Source organism: Ranitomeya imitator, chromosome 1 (assembly GCF_032444005.1).
Source record: "Ranitomeya imitator isolate aRanImi1 chromosome 1, aRanImi1.pri, whole genome shotgun sequence".
Classification (NCBI taxonomy): domain Eukaryota; kingdom Metazoa; phylum Chordata; class Amphibia; order Anura; family Dendrobatidae; genus Ranitomeya; species Ranitomeya imitator.
Genome location: NC_091282.1, coordinates 813132544 through 813158893, shown reverse-complemented (window position 1 = coordinate 813158893; position 26350 = coordinate 813132544). Strand labels below are relative to the sequence as shown.

General features: G+C 43.5%; 1 protein-coding gene across 1 annotated transcript in view; it reads right to left on the bottom strand.

Moving 5' to 3' along the window:
- Nucleotides 1–4510: 4510 nt before the first annotated feature.
- The window catches only part of EFNA2 (ephrin A2), a 323250-nt gene continuing 301410 nt past the window's right edge, over nucleotides 4511–26350 (bottom strand). Inside the window, exon 4 of the mRNA XM_069739590.1 lies at nucleotides 4511–5188. Coding sequence (XP_069595691.1) covers nucleotides 5070–5188 — 119 coding nt within the window. The 3' untranslated portion in view covers nucleotides 4511–5069. The remainder of the gene's footprint in view (nucleotides 5189–26350) is intronic.

Sequence of the window (26350 nt, the reverse complement as noted above, 5' to 3'; positions counted from 1 at the left end):
GATAGGAAGAAGGTTCCTCTCCCACAGCCCCAGGAACAGGTTGGCATATGCTGGCACAAATGATGCCTCCATGTCAGTCTCCTCATGCTGTACGTAAAAAGAAGGACCCCGTGAACAAGAAAATATTAGGAGATAGGGTAAATTATAATAATTGAATAATTAATTTTGCCATGATGGATGAAATGGATGAAGTCTGGATAAAAAATTGGGTGGCCTGGATCCCATCCGTATGACGGATGTTGGTGTACAGGGTGTACTCAACATCACATATCACCAAGAGTATCAACATCAATGTGTAGCCCATCCACTTTGTTAAGGAAGTCACCAGTATCTTTAGTGAACAAAAGTAAAGATTCTGAAAGGGGCTGTAGTGAAGAATCAATTAATCTAATTAGCTACCTGGTGGTGTATTCTGATTTTTGTTGATTTTTTGTGATAGATTTAGGGTGGGAATGGATGGTTCACTGACCTGCAATGCCACATATAAATCTTTGGTGATAATTTCCTTTTCATTTGCTTCTTGTAATATAGCAGATATTTCCGCTGGAAATTTGAGAAGGGGATTGTAAATCAGTTTTTGGTAGCAATTCCGGTCCCTGTCAATTGGCAAAATGCTTCAGCCTCATACATAACTTTAGGCCAAACAACCACATTTTCACCTTATCCGTCAGTTTAAACACAACATCCTTCAAGTTCTCTAATCTCTTCAGACATTGTGTTTCCTCCCTGCTAAGATTGTCAGATGTCAGGTAGAGGGGAATTTGTACAAAATCCTGACTCACCAATTTCACAAACACATCAATGTTACAAAATGAAAAATTGGGATGAAATTTACGAGACTTAGGGTGAATTGATAAAGGGATAATTACCTTAAGGCTACTTTTTTGTATATAATAATAAATAATAATAATAAATAATAATAATCTCTGGTGAGTAGCCGTAGTTTTGTTTATTGGGAAGGAACCAGAGATCCCGTTTACATTTCAGAGTTGTACCAGTATAGAAACAGAGGAAGAGGAGTCAGAAATATCATTCACTTGTGCATTAGAAGATATAGATGGTGTACGATCTCTTTTTGAACCCATGGTTGGTTGTTTCCTCCACCTACATACCCTACTGAAGGAGAAGCCCCTCTGGCCATGAGGACCTGTAAGTCAGCCGGCTTACATCATGTGACCGGTGAGATCAGGTCACACAATTCATGTGACCCGACGTCTCCAGACCCATATAGATACAGGGAGTGACTCGACAAATGGGACACTAGTGGCGCATGCATATTCAATCAATCAAGTTCTATGGACAGATGAAGTACAGTAAGTATGAAACAGATGAAATAACAAAATCAATCATAAATAATGTTAATGGTAAAAATAAATATGGGAAATGTGATTTCGGATTTGTCTCTTTTCCTCCGGTCTCCTCCCATTGGATGCACAAATCTTTTTAAGTCTCCGGTGCCAGTATGATGCCACCCCCTGACAAAGGTCTTGCACCGAAACACGCAAACCCCAGATCACCAAGTAATACTCCATGTGCCTTTCACCGTGTTGTCCATTGGTGCTTTGAATTGCCCTCTTCCTTGTCTACAATGCTGTGCCACATTGCTACAGTGTTAACTTTTCACACAATTTTATGTGACCCTGCTCTTATCTGTTGGTCATTGCACATGCATCTATATTTGGGAGAGAAGCATATTAATTTTTTTCTTGGACAATTATTTCTCTTGCACCATCTGTGCAATTCCATCCCTCCCCCCCCCTCCCCCCCTTGTTATTGCCATGAACCTATTCTGTGTGGTTTGAGATGTTTTTTCATTTATTTATACACTTTTGTATATACTCATTTATAATACCCAGCCATTGCTGTTTTTATTGTTATGTGGGCATCCATCTTCTACAGTGCCACCATCTAACCATTGTCTGTTAAAAAAGTTTTTTTTTATCTTTGAGATCTTCAGCTTTTCTCCTTTGGGCACATATTTCTTCCGAATGGTCTACCATTACTTTTTCAGTGAATATGTCAATATATTTATTTTCACTTTACTTGTTATATATAATTTTACTTTATAGTTGGCAAATATTACCTGCTCAGTCCAGTACTTGCTTTAATATTGTTTGAATTTTGTGTAATGCAGCGTTCCATCTGGACACGGAAAAATAAACACATTTTACCAAGAATGTTCCTGAAGTTAGGCTGGGTCCAGCATTGGATTGTAGTTTCTATCTAGTACTTAACAAAAATGCTGGATGGAAACAGATGGCAGAACTGATTCTTTACAATGGGATCGTTCCTACCTGTTCAGCGGATCAGTTGCTGTGCCGGACAGGCACAGATGCTGGACCAGATGCTCCAGATCTGCACTTGAGAGTAAGGCTATGCTGCCACAATGAGCTTTTGGTGATTTTTTGATGCAGCAAAAATCCAGCCCTGTCTAGAGTAAAATGTCTGGCGAAGGTGCACAGCAGTTGTAAGACAAAGCGCCAATCTTAATGAATCATGGCCAAATTATATAATGTACTGCCTAAAGGATCTGGATATCAGAACATAATATCCAAGTATGCTTATTGAACATCTCATTCCCAGGACAATAATACAGATCTCCCTCACTTTGCACTATGCAAAATTAGTTTACTACATTGAGTTCTAACGTGTCAAACCAGCCTAAGGTCTCGTTCAAAAGTCCATTTTTTGTGTACGACTGTTATCCGTGATTTTCACAGAAGTTACTCGTACCTATGATAGCCTTTTTCCCCCAAACCGAGCGGTCCACAGAAAATATTGGAAGAATGTCTGATTTTAATCAAAATCAACAATGCAAGTCAATGGGTCCGTGAAAAAAAAATCGGACTGCTCTCAGATTACATCCAAGTGTGGTCTCATTTTCAGGGACTGTCAGAATGAAGAAGGTGGAAAAATTGTTGTTTTTTTAATTTCTCCATGTACGAGAAAATCAGACAACACTCGTACCACACTGCAATCAAATTCTAATCCAAATAATCGTCCAATTTTTTTGTACGTGAAAAAAAAAATCAAACATCTGAATGAGTCCTAAACATTCCTTCCTAGGAGTATATAGAAAGCACCACCAGATGATGCTGCTTAAATCTTTTCATCCTTGCTTCTATATCAATAAGTATATGATTGCCCACTACGTGGGAAGGAGAAAGCCCTGGAAGTAAAGAGAAAAAATATTCTATTTAATTTTTATAGTTCTTTTATAAAAATATATGACCCTAGGCGGCAGCACAGAAAAACGAGAGTGGATAAAATGTATTTTATTGCAAGTTTTTGCTTCCTAGTCTATAAATCATACAACTTCCATAAAATTCATTGTCAGCAATACATAGAAAATCACAGTAGACCTGCTGGCTCTATTTACACACATGGATGAAGTGTCTGAGACTTGCACCTATAGCAGGCAGACAGATACCGAGTGATGAGATGGGAGAATCACATATGGATAATAAAACAGACATAGTATAGGTTTTTATTTGCCACTGGAGCATAGGAGCTTGAGAAACAACACCGAGTTTTATTTTTTGCTGTATTAAAAAGGTGACGGAGTAGAGAAGACTGGAGAAGACAGACCGGCACATAGAGCGCAAGTGCAAGTTAGAAATTGTTAGCATGCCACCACCTAGAAGCGGAGGCATGATGGATACATGTACATTACAGCTATAAAGGTACTGGTCACTGCTGAATGCAGACACTTCACTTTGATTTCCTCAATGTCCTGCTTACCCACGCTGAGAGGCAGCCATATTTATTTTTTTTATTTATTTTACAGCACCATTAAAGGTTTTCTACTAGGTTTCTTTTTTGGAAATCTGTATAATATTGGCACAAAAATTCTCTATTCCTTTAAAACAAATAGAGTTATTCAGCATTTCTGACTTTTTTTTATATAAACTTTTATGTTATTTTTTTTTCATCTAATTTTTTAACTTAAAAAATATTTATATATGTATATATATATATTTATATATGTAAGTCCAAGGGTAATGTCTGTATACATCACAGTCATCACTATTGCTCATTCATTCCGACTCATATCTGATGGCAATGAATTCGGGATAATTTATAGGATCCCCCTCCCGCTAGAATAGGCAATTACTGTGTTCCCAAAAATGTACTGCAATCTGTGTGTAAAAAGTAGAATTACAGAATGATGTGGGAATCCTCAGTTACAATACTGATGTCAATATCCTTGATAATGTATATAGGTTCTTGGGAACAAATACTCAACAGCGAGAAAGCAATACTCTGATGTCTGGATCAATAGATTTCACATGGCACATTTCATTGATTAAGAGCTTAATAAACTCATTCACAGAGGAAGGTTAATTATTTAGCACTAGCTGTTCAGTGATGTTACCATGAAGGACAGAATGATAGAAAACTAAATTGTTGCACGGAAATTGACATTATAAGGGTCTAAATTGTGATTTTCTGTCCAAAAAAGCATTAAAGAGCTATTACAGAAGACAAACAATCTTTTTTTTTTTGTTTTGGGCTGCCTTGTGTAGTCTTTGAGACAGAGGCATGATAACCAATCTTGGTTCCTCCATATTTGCACCTTACACATCCACAAAATATTTCACGATATGACTCCAAACTCTTAGTAGAGAAATTGGAATGGAATATGACAGGAGAATGGAAGGAAGTGTCAGATGACAGAATAGTCAGAGTGAGTCAAAACCCATTACGAACATATTGGAAAAGAATCTCCACAATTATGTTGTTCTACTGGTGCAAATGCAGGAAACATACTAAGAATACAAAATAAAAAGACTATACATTTGGTCTGAAAATGTAAAAAGCAAGTTACTGGAAAGCTCCAAACTCCAGCAAACCTGCACGTGTGGGCCTCAATTTTATAAGCAAAGCTTTGCCCTCATTTCAAAGTCGGCAGAAGTCACGGTTGTTCATACTGTTCTCATGAGGGGAACTCACTTCTCTTCAGTTTATGTCTCATACAAATGTTCCAGATTTCCAGGTGTCGGCCTCTTCTTTGTTCCGTTATTCTCCCTCTTCTCTATGCTGATGTTATGCTAATCGCCATCAAATAGCTACAAGACAATGATAGTCCAAAACAGAAGAAAACCAAGGCTGGAGTGAGGGACCCTGAGACTTAGGCCCGAATTATTGCTGGTGAAGATAGGCTCCGGAGACTCATAAAGAGAATCGTCTGAGGTTAAAAAAAAAACACAAAGAACAGATATCATTATGGTATCATGGCTTACATTAAAATCAGAAACACAGACAATTGAATGGTACCTTTACTGAGATATAGCACCATATAAATTATGTAATGGACACCAAATATGGAAATCACCAATGTCTCCATGCATGGAAAATACATACGATATTTGTCAACTACTGAATTTGCTGGTGCAGTCCTTTTTTTCCTAAAAAACTTCAACCAATGCTGCAGTAAATCTTGGGTATACAGTTTAGGACTAATGTTGGTTCACAAGGAACAAAATTTGACTTTGCCTAGCAGTCCTTTTATTTTAGTAATGTAGACTGAATAAATCTCACAATGAGTCATTTTGATTACATTAGTAGAGGAAGAGAAGGCGTACGGCAGCATTAATAGGCGTTGTTCCCACAATGAGCTTTTGGTGCGTTTTGGACGCTGCACATTTTTGCTGCATCAAAAATGCTGCAATAAAAACGCATATTAAAAAAATGCAGACAAAAACGCAATGAACAACCAAAAGTAACCTAGTTTAAATAATCAGTGCAAAAATAAAGCAGAAATTCTGCAGCTTCAAAAACTCACTAAAAGTTCATCCTAAGGTCTTTCTCCCACTAGGGGGACGAGTACCATGTGCATCTCCTGCATATGTCAATCCGTATGTTATGCGAGTACAATGCGAGTGTGTGGTTTTTTTTTGCTCACCTAGCATCCTACGACTTCCTTATGACATGCGTATGCAATCCGTCTGCAATGCGTTTTTAACATCATCTTTTACATACTGCAATTCTCTATGTAATTTAAAGCAATAAAGCAAACTTATATGCAGATATAAATAGGTGATAGAAAGATATTAGATATATAATAGATAGATAATAAACAGATAAATAATAGATAGATAGGTAGATAGATAGATAGATAGATAGATAGATAGATAGATAGATAGATAGATAGATAGATAGATAGATATCCTGCAGATATGTAATTACACAACCCCTACATATTATAAACTTGCACTCTTTAGTGCCTTTCATGGAGTTTAATGTACAGATTTTTTTAGCTTGTTTAACCTAACATATACGGTAAATACATAATTTTAAAAAAATGATGTGGGGTCCCACTATTTTATGAAACCAGCAAAGGTAAAACAGACAGCTGTGATCTTATATTATCAGCCTGGGAAGGTCCATGGTTATTGGGCCCATCCAATTTGATGTGCCAATTCTGGAGCTTTGCCTTTGCATTCTGAGGCTCCAAAAGCTTTAGCAGCAGCCACTCACAGCTTGCGCTGTGCTCTGAGTGGCCCGGAAGCTCTGAAGAGTGGTGACATCAGTAACATCACCGCTCATCAGAGTCGCCGGGTCTCAAAAAGTGCAGCATGATTTGTGAGAGGCTGGTGTTAAAACCTATGGAGCCGCAGAACGAGGCGTTTTATACGACAAACTCAAGGAAAGTCATGGGAAGTGCTGGACTATGTCGGACAAGAGTTAGAACTTTTTTTTATAATAGGTGAATGAGGGACAGTGTCATGCTTTTCTTTCTTTTTATGTTTTTTCAGATATCCATTAGTGGACTACGTCTGATTCCCTGGACTATGTCAGACTTGTGTAGGTTTGTGGACTGTCTTTCCATTCTCTTGCCCCTGAAGACAACAAGCGCGTTATGTGAATACTGTCATGTAGTTCTGTATGTAAAAGCGATGTGGATCTTATGTATTATATTGATGTGCAGAATGTGAAGTGTTAGTGCATAATGTGAGTAGGGTATAGTACAGGATAAGCATAGGATTACCTTAGGATAGCATAAGTGCGGCTTATACAGTAAGTGGTTTACCAACAGCAAAAGACATATGAAAAGGATAATAGGTTTAGAATGAGATAGGAAATAGTTAATGACAGAAACTAGCCCAGTGGGTGGGCACTAGTGTTAATAAAAAGAGGAGGGCACTTCCGGACAGAGGGTGGTTAGAGAGAGCAAAGTGCATGGTGAAGGTCAAGTTGCAGGGTTGCTAGGGGCAGCATGTGTTGCTTGTTCCAGGCAGTGCGAGGCATTAGTGGGATCCTGATTTATTGCTCCTGTCACGTCTGGAGCCCAAAGTCTGGAATAGCGCTGCTGGACACATAGTGTCATGAAATACTACTACCCAGTCAGTGGACGGCACAACAAACGCACAACAGGATGGAAAAGGGGAGAGAAAGGCCCTACCAATAGGGAAATGAGGGATGTATACCCCCTGAGCTGAAACCTGAGCCTGTCTCTGCACTCCCCTAATGCCCTAAATGGGGCCTTCCCCCCATCACCATCAGGAACCTCATCCCTCGCTATCACCTCACACTGCCCTGGCTAGTGCACTGGCTGGCAAGGGAGCTAGCCTCACCACTTCAGATGGTACAAACACAGGGGACAGAGACAAACACAAGAGGGACAAGGAATAAACACAACACTTAGCTTCCAGAGTCCGCTGCCAAGCTCCACAACGCAGTCGACACAGAAACAGGACTCCAAACTCCAGAAGTAGCTGACACCAGAGAGCTGCAACTGCACGGCTGGTCTCGATAAAATCTATCACCAACAGTCAGCTGATTCATCAGGTGACCATTTAAAGGGTGGTGGGAGTGGTCACCACACACATCAGCTGACCTAGCCACTCTGCAGTGCAGCAGGCTTCCAGAAATGGAAACTAACATTAACCCTCTCTGGTCCTGAAAGGTAAAAAGCTAGATTTAAAACATAGTGGAACCAGAGCTGCCATGCATCCAAAATTGGATCGTGACAGTACCCCCTCAATGAGGGGCCTCTGGACCCTCAACACCGGACATCACCGGAAAAGATGTACAGTGAGGACGCCTCGATCCACAAAGATGTAGATGGCAATAACGTATGCTCCGGAGGTGCAACAAATCTCCAGAGCGCCGACCTGTGAAATATGAGGGGACATGCATTACTGGCGGTAACTCCAGCTGGAAAGTCCCCAGACTGAGAAAGGCTGACACCCGATATGGTCCAATCACCCTAGAACCCCAGGTCCCAGTTACGTTCTTCCACCTGATGTTTTTGGTGGACACCCACATGTACTCATTTCACATACAGGTCCGGACCTGAATGTTTATTTCCATGCATGCGTTTGCCACAGGATGGTTAACTATTTGAGGAATCGACAGAAGAGGCCTGTGTTGCCAAACTCTTACCCTCACTACATACAGAGGGAACCACCACCCTCCCCTTACCCCTCCTCCTAAGAGGACTCCGAGACTCAGGGTTTACTTGTGAGAGGGTTGAGTCTTGCCCCTACTTCCTGGCAGAACCTCAGCTGCCTCCACCGGAGATGAAGGGGTAGGTTGGAGAAGGATGGCAGAGATCGTAGCTCCCAGGCAGCAGTCCTTAAATGACTGGTCCCAGCTGACTACGTCCCTGGACCGCCAATTTAAGACCGGGTTGTGTTTCTTCAACCAGGGAAGGCCTAAGACGATGGGAGTTGCCATACTCTCCATGGCGTGGCACGACAGGGACCCTTCATGAAAAATTCCTAAATGCAGATTTAGGTTATCTACGACTTGGGTCACCCTCTCCTGGCTGAGTGGGACAGAGTCAATTGCTTGAACGCTATGGGTATGGACAAAGTGAGAATCCACCAAATTGACTCCCACTCCACTATCCACAAGCACCAGTATAGTCTCAGTAACCCCACCAACCACCACTTCAGCAGGAATGGTACACTGAGATGAAAAGATGGAGAAAATATACACACCCTGTTCACCTCCCTCCACACGACCAGGAGGGAAGTGGATTTTGAGATGGTGAACATACTTTAGTGCGAGCTGGGCAGATATTGATGAAATGATCAGTCAGACCACAGAAAAAACATGTCCTCATCCCATAGTGAACCGCATGCAACCTAGTCTGAGAAGAGACACCTCTCACATGCATGGATTTGTCCGTCTGCACCATTGTGTCCTCCTCCCTAGAAAGAACCACAGGGGTAGATTTGGTGTATGTCTCTCCCTGAGGAATCTCTCCACCTGGATAGCAAGAGCCATGGCGGCCTCCAATGACCCAGGAGTAGCATACTGCACCAGAGTATCCTGAAGCCTAGCTGACAGACCCTGACAAAAATGGCTTATAAGGGCAGGGTCATTCCACAGCATGTCAGTAGCCCTTTTCCTAAACTCTGAGCCGGCTGGTCCCCTTGCTTGATCTTACGGAGTCTAGACTCAGGGAGACACCATCAGGATCCCCATACACTAGTGCCAATGCTGCAAAAAACTCATCCACTGCCCACAAAGGTGGTGAATCGGTTGGCAGGGAGAAGGCCCAGGATTGGGGATCACTCTTGAAAAGGGAGACTATAATACCCACACGCTGTTCCTCAGTCCCTGAAGAACGAGGGCGGAGGCAGAAATATAGCTTACAGGACTCCTTAAAAACGAAATATGTATCTCTCCCTCCAGAGAACTTGTCAGGGAGAGATATCTTGGGTTCCGGTTGAGCCTGCACATGAGCCGCGACCCAGAACCCCAACAACTGCTGAAGCTGCTGCATCACCTGACACCACAGCTCCTTAACCTCATCTGTGAGGGCTTGGATAAGCTGAGTAAAAGCCTGAGCTTGAGCCATCGGTTCACTGGGAAAAAGTATGGGTTGGTGATAATGTCACGAAATACAGCTGACGGCACAACAAACGCACAACAGGATGGAAGGCCCTACCAATAGGGAAATGAGGGATGGACACCCCCCGGTGCTGAAACCTGAGCCTGTTACTGCACTCCCCTAATGCCCTAAGTGGGTCCATCCCCCCACCACCATCAGGAACCTCATCCCTCGCTATCACCTCACACTGCCCTGGCTAGTGCACTGGCTGGCAAGGGTGCTAGCCTCACCACTGCAGATGGTACAAACACAGGGGACAGTGACAAACACGAGAGGAACAAGGAATAAACACAACACTTAGCATTTAGAGTCCGCTGCCAAGCTCCCCACACTGCAGTCGACACAGAAACAGGACTCCAAACTCCAGAAGTAGCTGAAACCAGAGAGCTGCAACTGCATGGCAAGTCTCCATAGAGAAACTCTATCACCAAAAGTCAGCTGATGCATCAGGTGACCATTTAAAGGGTGGTGGGAGTGGCCACCACCCACATCAGCTGACCTAGCCACTCTGCAGTGCAGCAGGCTTCCAGCAAGGAAAACTAACATCAATAGTGACCCATAGTATCTTCTTTGTTAAAGTGGAAGATGGACAGGGACCTGCATAGACGGAAGACAATGGCCGGTCCTGGGTGCACTGCCGACATGGACAGGAAATCTCTGAGGCTGACAGAGCCAGTGGGTTTGGGGGTAGTCCAAGACAAACTAGCGACAGGACTGAAGAGGAGTTGTACTAAAGAGGAGGAATGCATGAATTGCTGTGCCTTATCCCACCTGTCACCACCTGAAGAACTTGAACTGGTCAGTAAACGTTTGGCTGTTGTAAAGAACTTGGCATCCCCTGAATTGTGTGCAATGTCGCCTAAGTACAGAAGCCTGGAGGCAGCGAAGGCCTGTGGCCTGCAAGTGAGTGTGATGTGCCCCACACCCTACAGCAGTGTTCCCCAACTCCGGTCCTCAAGAGCCACTAACAGGTCATGTTTTCAAGATTTCCTTAGTATTGCACAGGTGATAATTGCATCAGAATTCAATCACCTGTGCAATACTAAGGAAATCCTGAAAACATGACCTATTGGTGGCTTTTGAGGACCGGAGTTGGGGAACACTGCCCTACAGCATACTGTAACACCTTTTGAATGTAATGTGCCAGAGTGAAATACCAGCTCAGTCATGACTACAGCTCTACAGCACTTTACACCTGGATGTTTATTATTTTTATATAAATTGTTGAACCATGGAACGTGTTGGGGAGTGTTTTATCTTAAATTATTTTTGAGAGGGTGTTTTAAATTATTAAAAAATCTATGTATCTATCTATCTATCTATCTATCTATCTATCCCATAACTATCTAAATAAAAGAAAAAAGAAGGCAGCACTCCATATACTTCAGGTGAAAAAAACTGTTTTTTGCCAGTTTTTTATGGCATTCAACTGAAGGGGTTAACTAGTTTGACAGTTTTATAGGTTGGATAGTTCCAGGCATGGCGATGCCACATATGTGTACTTTATTACTTTATTTTTGTTTTTTACTTTTTTTGCTAGTATAATGCATTATACCTGTCAGTACTGAATTGACAAAATACCTTTTAAACCATTCCCCTGGCATGGTCTAAACAGGCTCCTGTAGCTGTTTTACTAAGTATGCCATCATTTTGGATTTTAAAACATTTTTTCAAGCTGGTGTTATAAAGTATTCTAAGCTTCAAGCTTGAGAAAGGCTCAGTGTGAGTCAAAATGTCGCCACGCCATGTGGGTCTGAATAAAATCCACCTTTTGACAGTCTTCTGAGCAAAAAGTGGAATAAAACAAGATTAAACAGTCCAATAGAAATAAAAATGGTATAGCTGAAAACATAATCTTGTCCAATAAAAAACAAGCTGCTATACAGCTCACTCAGCGGAGAATAAAAATCTATCGCTCTCAGAATATATTTTTCTATAAAATAGTTTTCATTGTGTAAAAGCTGCAAAACATAAAAAAAATATATAAACGTTGTTATCGCTGTAATCGTACAAACTTTTCACTATTACCACACCATGGCTGGCATAAAAAAGTAATTCTTGAATTGCTGATTTTTGTTCATTCTGCCTCCCAAAAATTGAAAAAGAAAGCGATCAAAAAGATCATGTGATCGAAAATAGTACCAATAAAATCACCAATTCATCCAGGAAAATACAAGCGCTCACATGACTCTGTTGGCAGAAATATAGAAAAATAAGAGCTCTTAAAATATAGCAATGCAAAAAATGTTTTTGGCAAAAAAAGCGTCTTTTAGTGTATGACAGTAGCCAAACATAAAATCACATGTAAATCTGGTAACACTGTAATTGCACCGACCCAAAGAATAAAGTTGCCTAATCATTTATGCCATATGATAAACGGCGTAAAAATAAATAAAACAAATTCTTGATCTACTATTGATTTGTTCATTCTGCCTTTCAAAGATCGCAGTAAGGCTCGGCTCACAATTCACACGTGATTCAAATGGAACCCCAAGCAGAAGATTCCCTATAATGAGGCAGATGGAGGCACAGTGGACGCCATCTGTGAACCGGCAGTGTCCATTTTTTTAAGCGTGCATAAAAGTGAGATCGACAACAGTTTTGTGCACCTATGAAACGATACCGCTGAACAGAGGCCAGATGGAGTCCATAGTAACTCTGCTGCCTGATTATACTGATTGCATCCGTTGGAGGTTTCATCTCAATCATATAATTTGGAAACTTAGATGGAAACACCGATGCAAGTGCTCAGCGTAAAGTGCCGGAAAAATGTGATCCCAAACGTTATATAAAATGTTCCCAATAAATGTTTCAACTCATCCACACAAAAAAGAAAGTCCCCAGTCAGGTCCGTCATCTCTCAAATATAGGGGGCTGCCACGTTACTGGTAGCACAAAGTCTCTGGAAAAACGCTATGACTCCTCACCCCCCAAAGAAATCCAGCTAATTCTGGCTCCCAAATCCAAATGCCCCCCTCCTTTCTGAGCACCCACAGTGTGCCTAAACCACATTTAGCATTCACGGTTGGCATTTCTGTAGTGATGACAGCCCTCTAATTTACAAGGTGGATGTCTCTAGAAGCACAAGCTGGGCACAATGGGCATAATTTCTAAACTGGGATCACTTGAGGGATGATTTTGCTCTTTTGGCACTTAGGGTCTCTGTATATGCAGTCCTCAAACTATTCTACTATAATAATCTATAATTTTGGTCCCTTTCCCTCCCGAGTCTCACCATGCAGCTAAGCAGTACTGTACAGCCATATATAGGGTATTGCCATGTTCAGCAGAATTGTGTGACAAATATTTGTGCCATTTTCACCAATTTCCCTGTGTTTAAATGTAAAATTTGGGCCGAAAACAAAATTTTTGTGGTAAAAATGTAATTATTTTTTTTTCATTGATCAACAGTATATAATTCTGTGACACCTGTGGTGTCAATATGATCACTGCACCCTTGGGCCTGTTTCACACGTCCTGATATTTCCGGTACCAGAAAAAACAGTACCGGAGATATCAGTGTCTGTGTGTGTAATACTTATGGCAACCGTGTGCAGCCCGTGTGCTACATCAGTACCACACCTACCAGGACATGGGAAGCAGCGGTACAGTTAGTCTTGTTCCCTGACGCTAGGTGCTGAAGATCGCTCTCATCATTCTCCCCTGCTCTGCCAGCAATCAGCACGAGCAGGGGAGAATGTTTAGAGTTTTATTCAACTGATAACAGCGAGAGCAAAAAGTCACTGAGTTCTCCGCAGTTCAGCTCAGTGAGTTCACTGCAGATCTTTGATATTTAATCTGCAGAGAACTCACTGAGCTGAACTGCAGTGAAGTCACTGATTTTTTTCTCATGGTGCTGAGGTCACTGTAGTTCAGTCCGGCATAGAAAGCAGCCTCCATGACCCGCGGTAACCTAGATGAGGTCATCGCTGCTCACTGATGCTGCGCTCACAGCAGCTCATTCATCAGTTTTTCTCAGCCTGGACGGTTGCATCTTGGCACCGTCCAGGTTGCAAACTATATATCCCAGTACATGGATTACAGCATGGGACAGAATGTTGGACAGATGAGGGATATTGTTGTTTTTTTATTTTTGTTTTATTACAGGATATGAGGGATTAAGAGGAATTAGGCGTTAGGTGAATATAACTGTGTATGTTATTTTTAAAAAAAATGGAAAAGTGAATTCTATTTTTATTTCAAATTAAAGACTTTATACTTGCTGTGTGTTTATTTACCATACAACTAAAGGATTAGTCATGAAGAGGTGTCTTGCTTCTATCGCCACAGGGCAAGTGGGAAGAGCGGGCAACGCATCAGAATTGGTGCATCTAATAGATGTGCCTTTTTCTGGGTGTCTGCTAGCTGCTATTTTTAGGCTGGGGGTCAATATCCATGGCCCCTTACCATCCTAAGAATACCAGCCCCCAGCTGTTTATTTTAGCAAGGCTGGTTGTGAAAAATAGGGGGGACCTCACAACATTTTTTTAAATTATTCATTTTAATACTTGAAAAAAACAGCAAGGGGACCACTCTATTCTTGATAATCAGCCTTGCTGAAGCTGACAGCTGAGGGTTGCAGCCCGCAGCTGTCAGTTTTGCTGGCTGGTTAACAAAATTACAGGGCAACTCATGTTGTTTTTTAAATTTATTTATGGTGACTGCTGAATACTCCCATCAGCCACCACCTGCTCTCACTGTTATTAGTGGTAGCAAGTGTAAGCTGATGGGAGTAGGTAATCTCGAGGGTATCAGTTGAATGTAACTCTCAACATTATCCCCTGCTCGCGCTGATCACAATGCGAGCAAGGGAAAATGATGAAAGCTCTCTTCAGCACCTAGCGTCAGGGAACAGCGTTAACTGTGCCCCTGCTTCCCATGTGGTACTGATGGTACTGATGACACACGGATGTCATCCATATGCCATGAGTGTGCACATATGCGGGACGTTTTGCAGCCCAGACTGCTGTTAAAAACGAACATATCAGCAAATTTTGCCCATGGACACAAGTAGAAACACAATGATGTGCGCAGTGTCCATTCACTTGAATGAGTCTATGTGTGTAACTGTCTCAGGTACATGTGAAAACTGTCACCACACGTACCGGATGCACTGACATCTGAAAGAGCCCTTAGATGAATTCTTTGAGAGGTGTTGTTTGTAAAATGCGGTCACTTATGAGGATTCAGCTGTTCTAGCACCTCAGGGGCTCTTCCAGTGGGTCATGGCACCCGCAAACCATAACTGTAAAATTTGCACTATAGTATGGCACTCCCCTTCTGAGCTTTTCACTGTGCCTGAAAGACATTTCCCGATTATATATCAGCTATTGGCGCACTCAGGAGAAATTGTACAACAAACTGTGAGGTCTATTTTTTCCTTTTAGCCCCTATAAAAATTAAAAACTTGGAGGCAAAACAACATTTTAGTGGTAAAAATGTAATCATTTTTTCTTCAATGCTCAATGGTATAAAATTCTGTGAGGCACATGTGGTGTCAATATGCTCATTGCACCCATAGCACTAGAAGTCCCAGAGAGGGGTCATTTAATATTTCTACCTTTGGAACCCAGAGATGGGTGGAATGACCTGAAGGATTTTAGCTAACATCCTCTAATCACCTTCTTTTGTTCTGTAATTAAGGCCATTACTGTCGCACCACAGGAGGTTGTTGTTTTCCATTGAGTTTAGCCATTTAGTTTCTAGTTAGTTCTATTCAGTTTATTGTATTTGATAATATAAAGACTATACGTATTGTATTTAGTTTAGTTTTATTTGAGCAAAAAATCACTGAAACAATGAATCATTTTTTATATATTTTAAATAGAGAACTAGAAATTTTAGAGCAAGGTACAGCTGTGAGTAATGACCAGAAGCATTTGTGTCTAAGGCCTCAAGCACACTGGCGGAAAAAAATTGCGTGAAAATCGCACAAGAGGACTGAAATTTCAGTGTGAAAATATACAAAAGAACAACTGTTATTTGTTTCCATGCTTTTTATTTTTGTTATAAAAATAATTTAAAAAAACAAGGAATAAAACAATTCCACACATGTTTACAATAGGCTGCAGTGGGGGGCTGCGTGTGTGTGTGTGAGTGGCATGTCCTTCTTGTGTGACCAGCATTTCAGCACTCACTCAGCAGTCTGTCTACACTGTCGGAACATACTTGGCACTGCCTGGGTATGTTCCTGGTACATTTGCCACACGTGTATTTGTAGCAGTCAACACATCTCTCAGTTGCACAATTGTTCGTGCATCGATGGTTGACCTGACACTTCGCCCTTTTGCCCGGGCTGGGTGTGGAAGGTTTTTGCCGAAGGAATTTCTCCTTGTGTGCCTTCTTTTCAGTCATATGAGAGCCACCTAACTCTTTTGAAAGCTCAACCAGGAAGTCCACCCGTCTCTCCTGCACCCCAGTGCATGCCTGATAAAGAACATGAGCATTCAGTGCTGCCATGTTGTAGAACACGGCGACTGGCCATCTCCATGTTCCTGCACGCACGCTGTACTCCCGCACCATTTGGTCCATTACATCCACACCGCACTTTGTGTGGCTGTATTGTGTGACCGTGTTTGGCTTCCTTTTGTTGGTATCCTCAGTCTCAACCATGCTGTGCATGCTGCTGAGAATGTAGACGGCCTTCTTTCGTTTGGGTGCATACACTGTCAGTGTAGCACCAGTGGTTGCTGGGTAGGGTACGGTTCTATTGGGGTGAAATGGAGACGTTTCCCCACTTGTACTTCACTCCACACTGTGCCATCTTTTGCTGTCTCTGTCGGCTCACTCGCCAACTGAGTTCTCTTTTTTGGTAGAGGAGGAGTCTCCTCATCTGCAAGATAAATAATTAACATTTTGTTTTGGTTCTAAATAAAGCTAGGTTCACATTTGAGAGAATTGCAGTTCCCTGCGAATCCAGCAGGGAACTTAGAAATTTTCTCAGCCTCCGCATGTTCCCCGCATGCGGGAGAGCAGGGAACGCGGTTCCTAGCAACCCGCTGTGTTTACTGGTTACCAGCTACACATCGGGCTGCGGGGAGTGTGATTCGCACCACCGTATCCCCCTCGCACAGAGGACTCCTCAAGATGCGATCCCTGGGGAGGGGAGATGCGGGGGTGCGAATGGCACTCCCCGCAGCCCGCTTTGTAGCTGGTAACCAGTAAACACAGCGGGTTGCTAGGGACTGCGTTCCCCGCTCTCCCGCATGCGGGGAACATGCGGAGGCTGAGAAAATTTCCAAGTTCCCTGCTGGATTCGCAGGGAACTGAAATTCTCTCAAATGTGAACCTAGCAAAAAGATAGTCAGGAAATAAAAATAGGTGATTTGAAAAATCTGTCCTGAAGACAGCTCAGAGTCCGAATCCAGTTGAAGGACTATGTCTTCTCCATCTGAGTCAGAAGGGTTGGTGTTGCTCAGGATCAGTTCCAATGCCTGTTGAATGGTGTGCCTTCTCTGCATTTTGTTTCTTGTGAACAAAATAGGTGAAGCAGTCACCTATTTATTCCCCACAGCACAAAAGGCTGCATGTAAATTTGCTAAGGTGGGAGCTGGGGGGGTGGGCAGACACACTCAGGAGCAGCTTAAATTATTTTGTTTACACTCTCTTACAAGATCTTTGTTGAGGTGGATCAACACAATTGCCCCCTGCAGATCCTCAGGCAATGGCTACATTTACAAATGAAAGGATGCTAATTGGAGCCATCAGAGTTGTCAGTTTGGACTAAAGGTACCGTCACACTAAGCGACGCTGCAGCGATACCGACAACGATCCGGATCGCTGCAGCGTCGCTGTTTGGTCGCTGGAGAGCTGTCACACAGACAGCTCTCCAGCGACCAACGATGCCGGTAACTAGGGTAAACATCGGGTTACTAAGCGCAGGGCCGCGCTTAGTAACCCGATGTTTACCCTGGTTACCATCGTTAAAGTAAAAAAAACAACCACTACATACTTACCTACCACTGTCTGTCCCCGGCGCTGTGCTTCTCTGCTCTGGCTGTGAGCGCCGGTCAGCCGGAAAGCAGAGCGGTGACGTCACCGCTCTGCTTTCCGGCCGCTGTGCTCACAGTCAGTGCAGAGGAGTGCAGAGAAGCAGAGCGCCGGGGACAGACAGCGGTAGGTAGGTATGTAGTGGTTGTTTTTTTTACTTTAACGATGGTAACCCGGGTAAACATCGGGTTACTAAGCACGGCCCTGCGCTTAGTAACCCGATGTTTACCCTGGTTACCAGCGAAGACATCGCTGAATCGGCATCACACACGCCGATTCAGCGATGTCAGCGGGAGATCCAGCGACGAAACAAAGTTCTGGACTTTCTTCCCCGACCAGCGACATCACAGCAGGGGCCTGATCGCTGCTGCCTGTCACACTGGATGATATCGCTAGCCAGGACGCTGCAACGTCACGGATCGCTAGCGATATCGTCTAGTGTGACGGTACCTTTAGGGTTATTTGACCCTCTTTCAGGACTTCAGGGGGGAGATCGAAATTTCTGGGACTTCTAGTGCTAGGTGAATTCATTGAGAAATGTAGTTTGTAAAGTGGGGTTAGTTATGAAGGTTTCTGCTGTTCTGGCTCCTCAGGGGCTCTGCCAATGGGACATGGTACCCTCAAACCAATCTAGCAAAATACAAAATACACCATATATGGTGGAAAGCTACTGTTTGGACACACGGTGGGGCATGTAAGGTAAGGGCAACTGAATTCTGCAGTGCAATTTTGCTTTGAATAGATTGTCACATTTGAAAAGCCCATAACATGCCAAAAGAACGGAAACCTCACAAATGACCTCATTTTGCAAACTACAATTCTTGTGGAATACATCTATGGTTGTAGTGAGAATTTTTAAGTCTCAGGGGATTCATAGAATTGAATAACATTTGGCTGAGTCAATGGAAAATTACCAATTTTATTAGATAATTGTTACTTAGGGACCAAATTTTTAATTTTCAAAAGAGATAACAGGAGAAAATAGACTGTACAATTTGTTACGCAATTTCTCTTGAGTACTCCAATACCCCATATGTGGTCAAAAGCTACTTTGAGGCACAGTGCAAAGCTCAGAACGGAAGAAGCACCATATTGGAGTTCAGATTTTGCTGGACTGGTTTGAGGGTGCCATGTTAGCATTAACAGAGCCCCTGAGGTGCCAGAACACTTCTCAATGAATTCATCAACGGGTGCAGAGATCATATTGACACCATGGGTATACCATTACATTTTTTCCAACAATATTTTGTTGTAGCCCAAGATTTAACATTTTCACGCAGGGAAATGGGTAAAAATGGCACAAAAATTTGTCCCACAATTTCTCCTGAATGTAGAAATACCTCATACGGTACAGTTTAACCACATGGCAAGACTAGGGAGGGAAGGAGCACTATTTGCCTCTTCGAGCGCTATTTGCCTCCTTGAGCGCAGATTTTCCTAGAATAGTTTGTGGACTCCATGTACAGAACCCCTAAGTGCTTGACAAGCAGAATCCTTCCTCAAGTGAACCCATTTTGGAAATTATAACCCTTTGGGAATTTATCTACAGCGGTAGTGACGATTTTGACTCCACCGGTGTTTTCCAGAAACAAGCAGCCGTGGATGTTGCTGAGTGAAAACTGCAGCTGCCATTGTAGTGCCCAGTAATTTGTAGTTACAAGTACGTTGGGGTGCCCATCTCCCGCTTCTGGAGACATGCATCTGTAAATTAGGTGGGCCTTCATCACTACGCAAATGCCAAACATGTTTATGCTAAATGTGGTTTAGGCACACTGGGGCTCAGAAGGGGGATTTGGATTTGGGAGTGCAGAATTTGCTGAATTTCTTTTGGAGGAGCTATGGAGCTTTTGTACTACCAGTAACGTGCAAGCCCTCTATATTTCCGTTAACAGATGACAGACCTGAGTGGGGACTTGCTTTTTTGTGGATTGATTTGAAGCTTTTATTGGCAACATTTCACATAACGTTTTGGATCACAGTTATCCGGCATTCTAAGCTGACCACTTACTTTTGATGGGGTTTCCATCTAAATCTCAGAGTAACGTGATTGAGATTAAACCCCCGAGGGATCCATTCACTAGAGTGAGGCAGCAGAGTTACTCTGGACTCCATCTGGCCTCTGTTCAGTGGTACCCTTTTTTTCAGAAGTGCACAAAACTGTGGCGGACTGAGCTTTTATGCTCGCTTAAAATGACGAACAACACCAGATCATAAGCGGCCAGATGACGACCACAGTGCCTCCATCTGCCTCATTATAGGGACTTTCCTCCCGATCTAATAATGATGGTCTTCAATATATTGCAAATACGGAAAAACTCTTTAATCTCCTAATCTAGCTTCTTTCTTCTTGCTATCTTTATATTTGTGACTTTCTAATTTACTGGTAAACAGGGAGCATTTTTGTTTATAGCTGCTATAAAGAGTTCTGTCGTTATCCCCACTGCAATATCATTATTACTAGTAGTTGAAAATAAGAAATGATAAATGTATTGAAATAAGTTACGGCAGTCGCTCTCCCTGGGGCCCTCGTGCAGTGTTGTGACACGTTTAGCTGGGGCCCAGTCAGCGCTGGCATCACTGTCCCCGCCTTATGACAAATTGAACATGAAGCACAAGTCCTGGATCACCAGCATCCCTGGCTCCTCTTCATGATCTATTTGTCCTAAGACGGGGAGAGTGATGCCAGTGCTGATTGGGCGCCAGCATCACATGTCACAACAACCGTGTGAAAGCACCAGGGAGAGCGACTGCTGACACCACAGGAACACCGCCAGCATGGGAGGTGTTGTGAATTCTGTGGCAGAGCTCTCTCCTGTGGTCACAAGTGGTACTTCGGCTGATTCTCTCTGGGAGCTTCCGTTTGTGGAGGAAAGTGGTACTGCGGCTTCTGAGTTTCCTCCCTCAGGTGATCTTGTGAGCTCGTTAGGTGCTTCTCTACTTAACTCCACCTAATGCTTTGATCCATGCTTCCTGTCAATGTTCCAGTGTTGGACTTGTTTTTCCCTGGATCATTCCTGTGGCCTGCTGCTCTGCATAGCTAAGTGCTTCTTTGCTATTTGTTTGCTATTTTTTCTGTCCAGCTTGTCTATTTGTTTTGCTGGAAGCTCTGGGACGCAAAGGGTGTACCTCCGTGCCGTTAGTTTGGTAGGGAGGGTCTTTTTGCCCCCTTTGCGTGGTTTTCTTTAGGGTTTTGTGTAGACCGCAAAGTTATCTTTCCTATCATCGCTCTGTTTAGTGTTTAGAAAGTCGGGCCTCACTTTGCTGAATCTATTTCATCCCTACGTTTGTCTTTTCATCTTACTTACTTACTTTTCATCACAGTCATTGTATGTGGGGGGCTGCCTTTTCCTTTGGGGTATTTCTCTGAGGCAAGGTAGGCTTATTTTTCTATCTTCAGGCTAGTTAGTTTCTCAGGCTGTGCCGAGTTGCATAGGCAGAGTTAGGCGCAATCCACGGCTGCCTCTAGTGTTGTTTGGAGAGGATTAGGGATTGCGGTCTGCAGAGTTCCCACGTCTCAGAGCTCGTTCTATGATTTTGGGTTATTGTCAGATCACTGTATGTGTTCTGACCGCTATGTCCATTGTGGTACTGAATTGCCTTTCATAACAGTACAGGAAGCCCAAAGTACTAATGATTCTCAATAGAGGGAAAAAAGAAGTTCTGAGACCATTTTTTTTCCTTTGCACTGTGTTTTGCCTTTTTTTTCCCCTAGACATTTGGGTGGTTCATGACACAGGTGTGGACATGGATATTCAGGGTCTGTGCTCTTCAATGGATAATCTCGTTATAAATGTACAAAAGATTCAAGATTTGGTGGTTCAGAAGCCTATTTTTGAACCAAGAATTCCTATTCCTGATTTGTTTTATGGTGATAGAGTCAAGTTTGTGAATTTCAAAAATAATTGCAAATTGTTTTTGGCCTTGAAACCTCACTCCTCTGGTGACCCAGCTCAACAAGTGAGAATTATTATTTCTTTTTTGCGTGGCGACTCTCAAGACTGGGCATTTTCCCTTGCGCCAGGAGATCCTGCATTAAGTAATATTGATGCGTTTTTCCTGGCGCTCGGATTGCTGTACGATGAGCCTAATTCAGTGGATCAGGCAGAGAAAAATTTGCTGGCTTTGTGTCAGGGTCAGGATGAGATAGAGGTATACTGTCAGAAATTTAGAAAGTGGTCTGTACTCACTCAATGGAATGAAGCATGCGCTCGCAGCGATTTTCAGAAAGGGTCTCTCTGAAGCCCTTAAAGATGTCATGGTGGGATTTCCTATGCCTGATGGTCTGAATGAATCTATGTCTTTGGCCATTCAGATCGGTCGACGCTTGCGTGAGCGTAAAGCTGTGCACCATTTGGCGGTATTACCTGAGATTAAACCTAAGCCTATGCAGTGCGATAGGACTTTGTCCAGAGTTGAACGGCATGAACACAGACGTCTGAATGGTCTGTGTTTCTACTGTGGTGATTCCACTCATGCCATCTCTGATTGTCCTAAGCGTTCTAAGCGGTTCGCTAGGTCTGCCACCATTGGTACGGTACAGTCAAAATTTCTTCTGTCCGTTACCTTGATCTGCTCTTTGTCATCGTATTCTGTCATGGCATTTGTGGATTCAGGCGCTGCCCTGAATTTGACGGACTTAGAGTATGCTAAGCGTTGTGGGTTTTTCTTGGAGCCCTTGCAGTGTCCTATTCCGTTGAGAGGAATTGATGCTACACCTTTGGCCAAGAATAAGCCTCAGTACTGGACCCAGCTGACCATGTGCATGGCTCCTGCACATCAGGAGGATATTCGCTTTCTGGTGTTGCATAATCTGCATGATGTGGTCGTGTTGGGGTTGCCATGGCTACAAGTCTATAATCCAGTATTAGATTGGAAATCCATGTCGGTGTCCAGCTGGGGTTGTCAGGGGGTACATGGTGATGTTCTATTTCTGTCAATTTCGTCATCCACCCCTTCTGAGGTCCCAGAGTTCTTGTCTGATTACCGGGATGTATTTGATGAGCCCAAGTCCGATACCCTACCTCCACATAGGGATTGTGATTGTGCTATCAATTTGATTCCTGGTAGTAAATTCCCAAAAGGTCGATTGTTTAATTTATCCGTACCTGAGCACACCGCTATGCGCAGTTATGTGAAGGAATCCCTGGAGAAGGGGCATATTCGCCCGTCATCGTCGCCATTAGGAGCAGGGTTCTTTTTTGTAGCCAAGAAGGATGGTTCGCTGAGACCTTGTATAGATTACCGCCTTCTTAATAAGATCACGGTTAAATTTCAGTACCCCCTGCCATTGTTATCTGATCTGTTTGCTCGGATTAAGGGGGCTAGTTGGTTCATTAAGATAGATCTTCGTGGTGCGTATAATCTGGTGCGAATTAAGCAAGGCGATGAATGGAAAACTGCATTTAATACGCCCGAGGGTCATTTTGAGTATCTAGTGATGCCGTTCGGACTTGCAAATGCTCCATCAGTGTTTCAGTCCTTTATGCATGACATCTTCCGAGAGTACCTGGATAAATTCCTGATTGTGTACTTGGATGACATTTTGATCTTCTCGGATGATTGGGAGTCTCATGTGAAGCAGGTCAGAACGGTTTTTCAGGTCCTGCGTGCTAATTCTTTGTTTGTGAAGGGATCAAAGTGTCTCTTTGGTGTGCAGAAGGTTTCATTTTTGGGGTTCATCTTTTCCCCTTCTACTATCGAGATGGATCCTGTTAAGGTCCAAGCCATCCATGATTGGACTCAGCCGACATCTCTGAAAAGTCTGCAAAAGTTCCTGGGCTTTGCTAATTTTTATCGTCGCTTCATCTGCAATTTTTCTAGTATTGCTAAACCATTGACCGATTTGACCAAGAAGGGTGCTGATGTGGTCAATTGGTCTTCTGCTGCTGTGGAAGCTTTTCAAGAGTTGAAGCGTCGTTTTTCTTCTGCCCCTGTGTTGTGTCAACCAGATGTTTCTCTTCCGTTCCAGGTCGAGGTTGATGCTTCTGAGATTGGAGCAGGGGCTGTTTTGTCGCAGAGAGGTTCTGATTGCTCAGTGATGAAACCATGTGCTTTCTTTTCCAGGAAGTTTTCGCCTGCTGAGCGAAATTATGATGTGGGCAACCGAGAGTTGCTGGCCATGAAGTGGGCATTCGAGGAGTGGCGTCATTGGCTTGAAGGAGCTAAGCATCGCGTGGTGGTATTGACTGATCATAAGAACTTGACTTATCTTGAGTCTGCCAAGCTGTTGAATCCTAGACAGGCTCGTTGGTCGCTGTTTTTTGCCCGTTTTGACTTTGTGATTTTGTACCTTCCGGGCTCTAAAAATGTGAAGGTGGATGCTCTGTCTAGGAGTTTTGTGCCCGACTCTCCGGGTTTGTCTGAGCCGGCGGGTATCCTCAAGGAAGGAGTAATTGTGTCTGCCGTCTCCCCTGATTTGCGGCGGGTGTTGCAAAAATTTCAGGCTAATAAACCTGATCGTTGTCCAGCGGAGAGACTGTTTGTCCCTGATAGGTCGACGAATAAAGTTATCTCTGAGGTTCATTGTTCGGTGTTGGCTGGTCATCCTGGAATCTTTGGTACCGGAGAGTTAGTGGCTAGATCCTTTTGGTGGCCATCTCTGTCGCGGGATGTGCGTACTTTTGTGCAGTCCTGTGGGATTTGTGCTCTGGCTAAGCCCTGCTGTTCTCGTGCCAGTGGGTTGCTTTTGCCCTTGCCGGTCCCGAAGAGGCCTTGGACACATATCTCTATGGATTTTATTTCAGATCTTCCCGTTTCTCAAAAGATGTCAGTCATTTGGGTGGTCTGTGATCGCTTTTCTAAGATGGTCCCTCTGGTATCCTTGTCTAAATTGCCTTCCTCCTCTGATTTGGTGCCATTGTTCTTCCAGCATGTGGTTCGTTTACATGGCATTCCAGAGAATATCGTTTCTGACAGAGGTTCCCAGTTTGTTTCGAGGTTTTGGCGAGCCTTTTGTGGTAGGATGGGCATTGACTTGTCTTTTTCCTCAGCTTTCCATCCTCAGACTAATGGCCAGACCGAACGAACCAATCAGACCTTGGAAACATATCTGAGATGTTTTGTTTCTGCTGATCAGGATGACTGGGTGTCCTTTTTGCCTTTGGCTGAGTTCGCCCTTAATAACCGGGCCAGCTCAGCTACTTTGGTTTCGCCATTTTTCTGCAACTCTGGGTTCCATCCTCGTTTCTCTTTAGGACAGGTTGAGTCTTCGGACTGTCCTGGTGTGGATACTGTGGTGGACAGGTTGCAGCAGATTTGGACTCATGTAGTGGACAATTTGACCTTGTCCCAGGAGAGGGCTCAACGTTTTGCTAATCGCAGACGCTGTGCGGGTCCCCGACTTCGTGTTGGGGATCTGGTTTGGTTATCTTCTCGTCATATTCCTATGAAGGTGTCCTCTCCTAAGTTTAAACCTCGTTTCATTGGTCCGTATAGGATTTCTGAGGTTCTTAATCCTGTGTCTTTTCGTCTGAGCCTTCCAGATTCTTTTTCCATACATAACGTATTCCATAGGTCATTGTTGCGGAGATACGTGGCACCTATGGTTCCATCTGTTGACCCTCCTGCCCCGGTTTTGGTGGAGGGGGAGTTGGAGTATATTGTGGAGAAGATTTTGGATTCTCGTGTTTCAAGACGGAAACTCCAGTATCTGGTTAAATGGAAGGGTTATGCTCAGGAAGATAATTCCTGGGTTTTTGCCTCTGATGTCCATGCTCCCGATCTTGTTCGTGCCTTTCATGTGGCTCATCCTGGTCGGCCTGGGGGCTCTGGTGAGGGTTCGGTGACCCCTCCTCAAGGGGGGGGTACTGTTGTTGTGAATTCTGTGGCAGAGCTCTCTCCTGTGGTCACAAGTGGTACTTCGGCTGATTCTCTCTGGGAGCTTCCGTTTGTGGAGGAAAGTGGTACTGCGGCTTCTGAGTTTCCTCCCTCAGGTGATCTTGTGAGCTCGTTAGGTGCTTCTCTACTTAACTCCACCTAATGCTTTGATCTATGCTTCCTGTCAATGTTCCAGTGTTGGACTTGTTTTTCCCTGGATCATTCCTGTGGCCTGCTGCTCTGCATAGCTAAGTGCTTCTTTGCTATTTGTTTGCTATTTTTTCTGTCCAGCTTGTCTATTTGTTTTGCTGGAAGCTCTGGGACGCAAAGGGTGTACCTCCGTGCCGTTAGTTCGGTACGGAGGGTCTTTTTGCCCCCTTTGTGTGGTTTTCTTTAGGGTTTTGTGTAGACCGCAAAGTTATCTTTCCTATCCTCGCTCTGTTTAGAAAGTCGGGCCTCACTTTGCTGAATCTATTTCATCCCTACGTTTGTCTTTTCATCTTACTCACAGTCATTATATGTGGGGGGCTGCCTTTTCCTTTGGGGTATTTCTCTGAGGCAAGGTAGGCTTATTTTTCTATCTTCAGGCTAGTTAGTTTCTCAGGCTGTGCCGAGTTGCATAGGCAGAGTTAGGCGCAATCCACGGCTGCCTCTAGTGTTGTTTGGAGAGGATTAGGGATTGCGGTCTGCAGAGTTCCC